Source organism: Condylura cristata, unplaced genomic scaffold, assembly GCF_000260355.1.
Source record: "Condylura cristata isolate star-nosed mole 26May11 unplaced genomic scaffold, ConCri1.0 scaffold00020, whole genome shotgun sequence".
NCBI lineage: Eukaryota > Metazoa > Chordata > Mammalia > Eulipotyphla > Talpidae > Condylura > Condylura cristata.
The window spans coordinates 25779230-25791552 of NW_004567121.1; the positions used below are offsets into that span (position 1 = coordinate 25779230).

Below are 12323 nucleotides of genomic sequence, written 5' to 3' on the forward strand. Positions count from 1 at the left end.
TTGAATACTGCTTTACTAATTGCTTTGACCTTGAGTTATTTAGTATCTTCTGTGCCTTAGTTTTCTCAGCTGGGATTAGCTAGTGCTAAGAAGTGTGAGTTAATACACATGAACTTTCAACAGTGAGTGCCTGACAAGTGCTCAAAAAATTAGCATTATCTTCACCTTAGATCTTTTCTCTTCTCTACCAGCTTCAAACATAAATGATGACTCTTCTTACTCATATCTAATGGCCATTCACTTAGTTATTTAATCACAAACTTAAATTCATGCCTAATACCAAATCCCTTATCTTCCAAAAAAAAGTTTTCTTTTTCAGTCCTTCATATTTCTGTTAGGAAATCCACTACTCTGTTATATATATTTGAGATCACTAGTTTATTCTCTCATATGTTCTATATCCAGCTGGCCACTATGTAATGACAATGATACTCTTCATTACTATAATCTTCATCTAAAGCAAGTTATAACAGCTTGGAGCACCTTCCCTACCATTAGGTTTCTTATATGCTATGATTGTATTATTTCATTCAAAACACTGCTTTCTAAGTTCCTTATCTGGAACCAAGTAGTAATTGACAGAGAAAGTATGATACAGTGCCATCTAGGTCAGACAACAGGAATAGAGAAATGCTGCTGCTTAATAAAACTGTTACATTCTAAAATGGATAAAGTGGCTGAGTCTAACTCTCATTAGATTAGCATCCTCCATAATCTTTGTACCAACCTAGAAAGTAAGATATTCACTAGCCTAAATAAGTTCCGCATAGAGGAACAGTGTCCAAAATGGTTAACTATAAAGAGGGAAGATCAGAGTAAGGAGTTTACTCATTCTGGAGAAGGCTTATTTTTAATTTAGTCATAACGCATCTTTTCCTAAAGTATTTGAGGCAGCTGACAAAGAGCAAATGAAAAAAAAATTTCATTAAACTAGGGCCCAAAAAAGAAAATTTGATTAAAGGTGGTGTGGGAGTGGGGGACTGACATGCCAGTAATAAAGCGTAATAATGCTGATGTTGTTAAAGATAAAACTTGATTCTAAACACTTTGCAGCAAAGATTAAGGGAAAAAAAGACATTACATAATGTTTTCTGAAAGGAGAGAATAAATTCTTTTAACAGTAATGTATAATGGAAAGATTGTTGAATTTAAGTAATGGCTGGCTCTATCACTTATTAACTGAATGACCATGGACAAGTCACCACCTTTCTGAATCAGTCTCTTCATCTGTAAAATGGAGATAACATACAATTCCTGATATAAAAAAAAATAGATATATGTGCATTTTCTAAGCAAGAGGTGGAAGCCATTAGATGTAAGTTTTGGCTTTATCACTTAATTGACATATGATCTTGAGAAACCTCAACCTCCTTAGTTCTTTTTTATCAGCTATGAGAATACCACAACTCTTACATGCTATTTTTTTAAGAGAAAACATAATGCAAATGTAGCGTATTACTACTTAAAGCCAGTTTGTAGCTACTATTACATCCGTATTTAAAATATAAGACTAAATGTTGGCTGAAAATATGCAAGCACCTTGCTCTTAATAACAATGCATAAAACACTTAACTAAACTTCTAGTAGCATGTCTTGCTACTTTAATGCAGCAAACTTCAGAGGAAACTCCTTTATAACCTCTACAACACTGGAATTGCATTTCTTACTCAAGTCACTGATTGAATAGGAGAACAAGATTAAATCTACTAGGTAAAATGGCCTTTTATATATAACAACTCAAATGACTGGAACAGCAACAACAAAAAAAAGTCTGTCACTAGAGTAAGAGGCATACAAAGTGAGCAGAGTGAAATACTTCTAGTTTTTTGTTTTTCCATTTCAAGGCTAAGAAGTTATGCAAAAGAGGTGGATGCTCTAAGTTCCATTTATTCTGTCAGCAGTATTTACTGAGTATCTACTATAAGCTAGGCATTCTTGTGGCACTGGAGATATAGTAAGAACAAAATAAAGACCTTGTCCTCTTGGAATTTATATTCTCATTAAGGGTAAACAGACATTAGGAATATGCTATACACAGAATATGCTATATTGTTATATGGTGGTTGAAATTCTAGGAAGTAAACACACATAGTAGTGGGAGGTACTACTGTTAAGTTTTATTGATATCACTCAAATACCATATAATTCATTCATTTAAAGTATGCAATTCAGCGGCTTTAAGCACATTCAGAATTTAACAAACATTACCATAATTTTAGAACATTTGGAACTTTTCATTCTACAAAGAAAACAACCACTAACACATTTCTCCCTCTCCCTCCCCCACCTCCATATCCCTGGCTACTGTTAATTTTTTTTTTTTTTTGTCTCTTGGACTTTTTTTTTTCTTGGAAATTTTACACAAATATAACTATGAAATGTGATTCTTAGTCATTTGCTTCTATTTAACATTGTAGTGTTAGTATTCACCTATACTGTAATATATATCAGTAACCCATTCCTTTAATTTCCAAGTAATACACTATTGTATGAACATACAGCATTTTGTTTGAACATTCATTAGTTGTTGGACATCTGGATTGTTTTCACTTTTTGACTATTATGAATTACGTGGCTGTGAACACTCAAATACAAGCTTTTGTATGGACACAGTTTTTTACTTCCTGGAAGTATATAATCAGGAGTAGAATTGATGTTCATATATTTTAACCTTTGAAAGAACTGTTTTCCAAAGCAACAATTCCATTTCATATTCACATCATATGGTTCCACTTTTATCCTTGCTTTTTAAATTAGTCATCCTGTTGGTGTGAAGTACTATTTCCTGTGGCTCTTACCTAGTGGCTATTGATAGTGAGCATCTTTCCATGTGTCTTGCCCAGCTGTATATCTATCTTCCTTGGAGAAATATCTACTCTGAACTTTTGCCTATTTTTGTTTTTTCATTATTGAATGGTAAGAGACCTTTATGTATTCTAAATATAAGTCCCTTATTATACAGTTTGTGTGAAAATTTTCTTCCCATTTTTTGTGTTTGCCTCACTTTCTTGATGGCATCCTTTGAAGGGCAAAAATTTTTAGTTCTGATGTTGTCGACTTTATTTTCTTTTGTTACTTGTGCTTTTGGTATAAAAAACCTAATCCAAGGTCATGAAGATTTACCCCTGTAAGTTTTAAGAGGTTTATAGATTTTAGCTTTTACAGCCAGATCTTTAATCTAAAGTTTTTCAGACACACACAAAGTAGGGGGTCCAACTTCATTCTTGTACATGTATATACTTTGTTGTCTCAGCATCATTTGTTGAAAAGACTATTCTTTCCCACTGAATTTTCTTGGTACCACCATCAAAATTCAATTGATCATAAATGTGAGGATTTATTTCTGTGTTCTGCAGTTCTATTCCACTGAGGGACATACTACTCTATGTAGGGTATAAAGAGAAGTCTTGTCTGAGGTGACCTTTAAGTAGAGTTCTGAATAAATGACAAAGTGAAACACATTAGATACTAGGGGTTGAGGTAGGGGGAAGTACCCAGGAAATGGGACTGACAAGTGGTGTGAGTGTGCTTGCTAAGTTTGAGGAGCAGCAAGGCAAGCGTGGCTGGAGTGAAGTGAACAAAGGTGGAAGAAGTCAAACAAATAAGGGAGGAGAGCTGCAGGCAATTTTAAGAACTGCCTTTTACCCTGTGAGATAGGAAGTCAGTGGAGGTTTCTGAGTAGAGGAATCATGATTACCTTAGTCAAGCTGCTGTATGAGGGACAGAGTATAGGTTTTAGATAAGAGATTATGAGAGAGACGATTTGGAAGGTGGTGGCAATAATTGAGGCAAGATGACAAAACAGGGTTTTTAGTGGTGGAGGTAGTGAGAAGTGGTAGGATACTGAAACAGTATTCCAGGGAGGTGGGGAAATATTTAGGAAACGGGACTAGCAAGTGTATTTTTTAAGGTATGAATGTGTTCAGGGTGACAACTTTTTAGACCTGAACAACTAGAAGGATGAAGTTACCATTTATTGATGTTTGGAATACTGCAGAAGGACCAGGATTAGAAGTCTGTGTAGGGAATCAGGAATTCAACTTCTAGGATGTTGAATTTGAGGTATTTACTAGATAATGAAATATGATCAGCAAATCACATGTGCAGGTCTGGAATTAGGGGAGAAAATTATTAGTTTTCACTGTTAAAGCCTCAGAGTAGGACCCTCCCTGGTGGCACAGCAAGTTAAAGCACAGCACTAAGAAGCTACAGCCTCTTCAGCATGAGTTTGATTCCCAGCCCTGGAGGTAACCCACATGGTGCAGCAGACCTCTCCTGACCTGCCTGCTGCTCCCCTCAGCACTCCGCTGATCTGACTGTTCTGCTCCCTTCCCCTCTGGCCTGTAACCAGGTTCTGTATACATAAATAAATAAATCTTTATAAGCCTAAGTGAACAAAATCACTTATTAAGCTAATATCAACAGAAAAGTGATCCTAAGCCTGTGTCATGCTAGCAAGGTCAGTATTGACTTATTGGATCACTGCTTGATTTAATATTTTGTTAGCACCTTTCCTTAGTTTGAAACATTAACTTTCTTCCTATTGAAAATCAGCATTAAATTACTGATCTTTTAATTTTTTAATTAAAGTTTGATCTTTAATTTTTAAGAATTTGGAATCAAGAAAACATTTCTGTATTCTATATAAAAACAGTTATGATTTTCAATTTAAAAGGTTCACACTTCAATTTTAGGAACTTGATTTAGAATATACATACTACCCTTCCCCAATACAGTGGCCATCTTTCAAACAAGAGGGACATACTAAAATAAAGATGCTTACTACAGAAGTAGGCTGCTCTGAAAAACGGTAATGATAATTTTTAATTAGTCTGGAATAAAATTAAAACATCATTGTAATAACAAGTTGTATTTGTGGTAACATCAAGGTTAATGATCTACCCTCACACATACAAAAAATAAACTTTAGAAGTACATTTAAAAAACAAGGAAAATTACATAAACAGAAGACAGATTACAGATGATTTTAAAATCTTACCTCTTCACAGCATCGCCTGCTTACAATAGCCCTATAGTCAATTCTATCCCAGAGTTGGTCCCTTAACTTTAAGAAATTAGGGAATAATTTTCTCCAGTTTTTCCCTAAAGCCCATGGAAAAATTTCATACTTGGATTCTTCTTCATCTTCTTCAACTGTATTAGCCAGATACCTAACAAAGAAGACCAAGAGCTCAAAAAAGAAATGGGTGTAAGACAGGAACAGACACATAAAAGATGTCCAACCTTACTCATAATTAAAGAAATGCAGATCAAAAATTGACACACAATAAATTTTATCTTTAGTTTTGGATATTTTTGTATTTTTATAAATCTTGAGCTTTGATCTGCAATAAAGCTAAATTAATGGGAAACAGTATGATCCTTTCAGATCTTGTTTTATCATTTGTTAGGCAGATCTAGAACACGTTCCATATGAGCCTAATTACCCCTTACTACTTGGTAAAACTGTCTTGAGTCCTCTATGCAATACCCTGCAAATTATGAAGGTTTTAGTCTGGCTGGTGGTAGCAGGCACTATTTCCAGCTGTGGGTGAATGTGGGCACTATTTCCTCTAAGCCTTTCTGATAATCTTTCCCATACAGACATCTGGAAATCAGTATCTTGCTGAATATTTGAGGAAGATCAGGCAACCTTATTATAAAGCACCTCATTGTTAAACTCATTCAGATCACATAATCAGTCAAAACATGTCTTCTGTGAAATAATGTGAAGTAAGTTTTTACTTTACTATCCCTGATAATTCTTTTTTTTTTTAAGATTTATTTGTAACTGGGGTACAGGCCAGAGGTGCAGGGGTGGTGAGAGGATTCACCAGAGACAGAGTGGGAGCAGAGCAGGCAGATGGACAAAGTACACTGCAGAGGGGAGCAGTGGTGGACTGTCTGCCTCGCTATGTGGATCACCTCTGGGGCAGATGGATATCTAACTCATGCTGAAGTGGCTTTAGCTTCTTAGTGCTGTGCTTTAAACTGCTGCACCACCAGGGAGGGCCCCATCCCTGATAATTCTTTTTTTTTTTTTAAGTATTTATTTTCTTACATTATTGTTCATTTTTCTTTAAGATTTATTTATTTATGCATACAGAATTGGGTTACAGGCCAGAGGTCCAGGGACAGTGGGAGGATTCACCAGAGACAGAGTGGGGAGCAGAGCAGGCAGATATACGAAGTACACTGCTGAGGGGAGCAACAGGCGGGCCAGGAGAGGTCTGCCACGCCATGTGGTCACCTCCGGGGCAGGCGGGAATCAAACTCATGTGGAAGTGGCTTTAGTTTCTCAGTGCTGTGCTTTAACCTGTGCGCCACCAAGGGCGGGCCTCCCTGATAATTCTTAATAAAGAGTAGACACAGAGGTTAGCACCATTCATGCTTGCTGACTAAGCAAAACATGTAAAGTTTAAAAACAGAATATAGGGCCCTCCCTGATAGCACAGCAAGTTAAAGTGCGGCACTTTGAAGCTTCCTGAAGCCACTGCAGCATGAGTTTGATCCCTGGCCATAGTGTGGCAGAACTCTCCTGACCTGCCCACTGCTCCCTTTAGTAGTGTATATTTCCTCAATCTGCCTGGTCTACTCTCTACTGTCTCTGGTGAATCCTCTCATTGCCCCTACACCTTTAATCATTGTTTTAAGATATATTCTTTTATTCAGAATTAAGCAAGCTGAGTAATACTTATTCAGTGCTAGCAGCTGTAGTGGGAACTGCAGCATTATATACAGGTACTGAGTAGAAAAGTTTGAGACTAATATAGGTATTCTTAAATTACATCAATTTTGACAGACTTCTGGCCTATATATACCTATAGATTATGAAACTTTGTCATTAGAACCATTTAATACATTATATAGCTAATATGTACAACTTAATAAAAAGTCAGGTGAGGAATCAAAAACAAATTATTCCTTGGTCAAAGTTCAGTGTATTAAATAAAGCAGCAGATACTACAGGTGTAAGATCTGAATAACTATTATGTAACAGACAAATCCACAATAAGTTTGTCAAGAGCATTTTTCATATAAAATGCAAAAGGGCAATGATAATGATTTTTACGTTAATTGGAAATTTCAAAGAGAATATGACCCTTAAAAAAACATTTAACTCTGGCCCTCCCTGGTGGCGCAGAGGGTTAAAGCACTGTACTAAGAAGCTTAAGCCACTTCCCCAAGAGTTCTATCCCCATCTACCACAGAGGAAATCCACATGGTGCAGCAGACCTCTCCTGACCTGCCCCCTGCTCCCCTCAGCAGTGTATTTCGTCGATCTGCCTGTTCTGCTCCCCACTCTGTCCCTGGTGAATCCTCTCACCTTCCGCATCTCTGGCCTGTACCCCAGTTTTGTATGAATAAATATTAAAAAAAAAATAAAACATTTAATTCTAAAGGAGTGGAATTTGGGATAATTTATTGAACACTCTGAAAAATGCAAACTCAAGTAAATTCTAAATCTTAGACATATAGCAGCTTAAGATTAATAAACAAAACAAAACATCTTATGAAAGTAAAATGATATAACCTTTATACAGGAAGGCCTATTAAGAAACATATATTAGATTTTAAACTGTTGTAAATAAGGTACCCTATTATTTTAAATAGCTACCATAAAAATCACTTAGAAGGAAGTATACTTACAGAGCAATAAAGAAATTTATCCTGGTGTGTTCATTTATAGTAAATTTAGCCCTCTTGAAATAAACAAAGGTCATAGCCAAAAGATACTATAGGGAAAGAAGTTAAAAGTAGACATTAATGTTCAGCTTTTATAAGTAATCCCTTCCTATAATTCATATGAATAGTACAAAATAGTTCTTGAATATTTATGAGTTAGAATATAATTCTTAAATTTTATTATTGCCAATATTTTAAGAATTTAGTCCATTTTTATCTTAAATTTCAAACCTATAGAGAAATTGAAAAAACAATATAAATAAGGATACATACTTCACTAGATTAACTGCTTGTTAATATGTTGCCATGATGGCTTGATGAAAGTGTATATACAACTCCCCTCCCCCCAGCCCTATTACTTAGATGCAGACAACCATACTCACTTTTTAAAGTAATCTTTTAAAAATAACTTCCAGTCAGAAGCTAGGATGATGTGACACTAATTTCATTGGGAAAAGTGTCTTATATATATTTATAAGAAAACACAAGTCTAGCCTGATAAGGATTCTATGCCATTTTCTGACTATTCAAATAAAAAACAAGTTATAATATCGATGTTAAATTCTCTCTCATAAAATGTTTAATCAGTATATCTTCACAGGATCAGCCACAAAAGTGATTCCAAGTTTTCAAGGTTATTTTCAGAAGCACAATCTTAAAATAGTGCTAGAATGGAGTCCTAGTTAGCTACTTTAAAAGCACTGCCCCCTGCTGTCCAACAACTTGAATTACTGTAAAGCTTAAAACTACGATTCCATATAAACTGAAAATAATTGACAAGGCCTAATGCTTAAAGGTGTTAATGGCACTGTAATATACCTCATATTTTAGAGACACACCTTGAAATGTACATGGATATGTTGTAGAATATCTTGTATATGCTTCAAAGTAATCCAGTTTTGGGAATTAGGATTAGAGAAATAAGAACAGCCATGAGTTGATGACTGTTGTTGTTGGACAATAGGCACATGGTCTTTATTCTTCTTAAGTGTATGTGTTTGAGATTTCCCAAAATTAACTTTCCAAAATTAAAAAACCTCCAATTTTATCTTTTTCATATTCATTAAACTTGAAATAAAAATGGTAACTCCAAAATTAATTTAGTATTTAATCACAAGCCAGTGTTCTATTCATTCCATTTTCTGTTGATTGGCACATTAAATCTTGCTGAATTTTTATTTATTTAAATTGTTTTATTTTTGTATAGAAGAGCTGTGGTGTAGGCCAGAGAGGGATGGGAGGGAAACAGTAAGAAGGTTCACCAGAGACAGAGTGGGGAGCACAACGGGCAGATCTACTGAAATACACTGCTGAGGGGAGCAGTAGATGAGACAGGAGAAGTATGCTATGCTATGTGGGCGAGCTCCTTGGCTGGGGATAGAACTCAGGCCACAATGGCTGATAACAGTTTGATAGCTTGATGATACTTGAACCTGTGTGCCAGCAGGGAGGGTCCCTGGATTTTGCTTTAGAAGCAATGAAGTCTCCTTTCCTAACTTTAATAGAAATTCTTGTATAGTTGAATGAAAGTTCTGATGGCACAGAAACATAAGGATCCTGGTTAATGATTATATTGTTTCCAAATTTACCTTGTCTGCAATTTTACAGCAGCAGTCCATCCATAAGAAATCTTGAATTAAATCGTCATCTATAACAAAAGATAGCTATGACTTGTATTTTAAAATAGAATGCTTCTTTTTTGAAGAATGAATGTCTATATAAGATTATAAATGATGCTTAGAAGTTAAGCAAGAATGGCTAAATTAGGGTTCTTCGGTATATCTATCACTGGCAATTCTGTTCAAAGAGCTATGGCCTTATCATCCAGTTTCAGTATCTGCCTTAATTGCCTTAACTCCTGTTTGGCTTAGTACATTGCTCAGTCTGGAGAAGGAATAGTAGAAGGAATTACTTAATTGGATATACCAAAATCTCTTTGAAAAATATTTTTTGGGTAACTCTAGATTATAGATTAGTTCTCTCCAAAATCCATTCCTTAGTAGGTGGAAACCAAACCTAATAAAAGATAACTCAGAAATAATGACTTGATGAATATTATGTTTTCTGGGTGTTTTTTTTTTTTTTTTTTTACCAGTTACACCTTTTAGTTTCCCAGGGTAATTTTAATTTTGGATTCTTCCCTTATCCTCAAATTTATCTATAAATTATCTAAATTTATATAATATCCAAATACACACAGAGATGTCTTCATAAAGAATATTCCTACTTCATTAACATTTAACTTGGAAAAACTGAGTATTATGACAAAAAGATCTAAGTATTATTAAAAGTAGTAACAATAAATAGCTCAAAAACATTTATTTCAATTTTAAAAGGCTAAAATATATAATCTGAAAATATCAGTTGTCAGAATATAATGAGAATTTTTTTCTATTTCTTCCCTTTACTTAAAAGTAAGTGATAAAAGCATTATTTCTTTATATCAACTCTTATATCCTAGAAATAGCAATATATGGATAATTCCAAAATAAGTACTGATTTTTTGAGAATAATTAATTTTTTTCTTGTTAACTCCTTTTATATTTGTTAAATTACTTAAAATGATAATGCCAGGTATTTTCTCTTATATCTCCATTATCAGTTATAATTAACTGTGCATAGTAATTTTGTGAGGAATAATTTTGTTCTACTCTTAACAAAGAGAACATTGTATTAACAGCATTGTAGACCCTGACTTACATTTTTTTCTTATCTCATTTTCTTGTTTGGATTTCTTTAAAATATTAAACAGCTTGTGCCCAACTTTGTTATTTTTAAGATTTCTGTAATCCTAGCAGAATAAACTCTCTTCTCCCCAACTATCTCATCTTATACACTTCTGCCTCCCTATATAAACAAGGGACTGTTACCTGGATCCATCTAGTTGACTTGATCCATTCTCATAATTAGCAGGACCCAGCTATTCTACCATTTTTCTAATTTATCTACCTTATTGTCCTACTTAAAAAAATAAAATCCCTTCTCTCTTTGGCCAAGGCCAAGTACTTTAAAGAAGTTTCTTTCTGGCTATTTTTTAAAAAGAAATTTATCAGCAACGTATCATCATTTCATGATCTGAACAAATTTAACATCATTTTCATTATGAGTCTGATAAGATATAATTTTCCCTATTGTAATTAATGAAACTTCTTTAGATTGATTTTCCAAGTTTACTGTTTTTGCTTGTTTTTTTTTTTTTTTACATTTTAAAAGTACAGGTTTATTAGGAAAAGGAGAGACGAAAAGATAGGCACTTGCATAGTCATAGGTGGGAGAAGAGCTGCTCAGTCTTAGCAGTGAAAGTTCTAGAAAACCCCTCTGGTCCAATCAAACTGTGGTCAGGTGACTTACCTGGGATTGTATGTAGTATTTTACTTTGATACAAAGTTGCCTAGAATTTACATTTGACAGCTGGACAAATGAATTTAAGTAGTCTAGAGGCTAAGTGAATCTGAATTTTTAATCCAAGAGTAATGAAAACAAAACCCCAACATTAACAAAAAGACTAAGTGAAAACAAATTTGACTTGAGATGAAAAGCTGGCAAAGAAAATAACAGCATCCTCTCTGATTATTATGAGAATCATAAAACAGATCTTTACATTCTCAAATTTAAAGAACTTTATAATTACCATTACAGTATTTTAAACCTACCAAACAATTTAAAGAAAGCAGTCATTTCCTGACGCTGTATAACTAGACAGGGTCCTTTGGGGCGTTTAGACTTGCTATTATGTGCATTTTTTTCAGATGCTGGCCAACTATCTTTAAAAATAGGACGCTTCAGATTAATGGATTTTTTAGGTTGATGTGATCTATTGGACCCTGATTTTACGTGAACAGTGACAGTAGGAGGTGTCTCACAACATAGCTGATTATGCCTCATTTTGGTTTCCCAAGATTCCTGGAAAAATAAAACATACAATTATTTATTTATGACACTCTTTCATCTGTATATAAAAACAGTGAATTTGATGACATATGAAATGCAATCATATTAAATGTTATTGAACTTCCTATTATAATATTAATTCTTGTGATGGACTCACATGAGAATTGTTTCTAGAATCAGTGCTAAGTAATATTATGTTTCCTTGGATAACTTTCCCTTCCAGAATAATAAGATTCCATATATTATTTTGCTTTGACTACTAGGGAATTCAAAATGAAGTCTGAAAACTAATTATAGAAACTACGCTGGGTTTATAACCTATTTCTGGTATTATTTTTGTTGATTTTTTTGTTCTGCTTGTAATGACATAATTCTATATAAACTATATTTCCAAAACTGAATTATTATTAAAATCAAGTACTATATTAAAAAGCAAACTCGCGCACACACACACACACGAAACACTGCCACTTATAAATTCCTTGATATATATAAAAATCCACTTATACAAGCATTTATTGGTAATTATCAAAAAGTTAAAAACAATTCTAACAAAGAAACGTCTGAATATGTGCTTTGATGAATTCTATTAATCACTCTAATTTTTAAAATAATGAGAGCATGACTGCTATTTGACTGGTTGACTATATTGTACATGAGTGCACAGAGTTAAAATCCAATAAAATCTGAAAAAAGTTAACTCATCAATATTTAACAATATGCATAATCATTACTATGTTTGGTGG

General features: G+C 34.0%; 1 protein-coding gene across 3 annotated transcripts in view; it reads right to left on the minus strand.

Annotated features, from left to right (window-relative positions):
• SPDYA (speedy/RINGO cell cycle regulator family member A) overlaps nt 1–11577 on the minus strand; it is a 19938-nt gene extending 8361 nt beyond the window's left edge. For all 3 annotated transcript variants that reach the window (XM_012727627.1, XM_004686328.2, XM_004686329.2), the window contains exons 1-4: nt 11340–11577; nt 9276–9334; nt 7651–7736; nt 5000–5171 (exon numbers count right to left, since the gene is read on the minus strand). In XM_012727627.1, coding sequence (XP_012583081.1) covers nt 5000–5171; nt 7651–7736; nt 9276–9334; nt 11340–11571 — 549 coding nt within the window. In that variant the 5' untranslated portion in view covers nt 11572–11577. The remainder of the gene's footprint in view (nt 1–4999; nt 5172–7650; nt 7737–9275; nt 9335–11339) is intronic.
• Between the last annotated feature and the right edge of the window lie 746 nt (nt 11578–12323).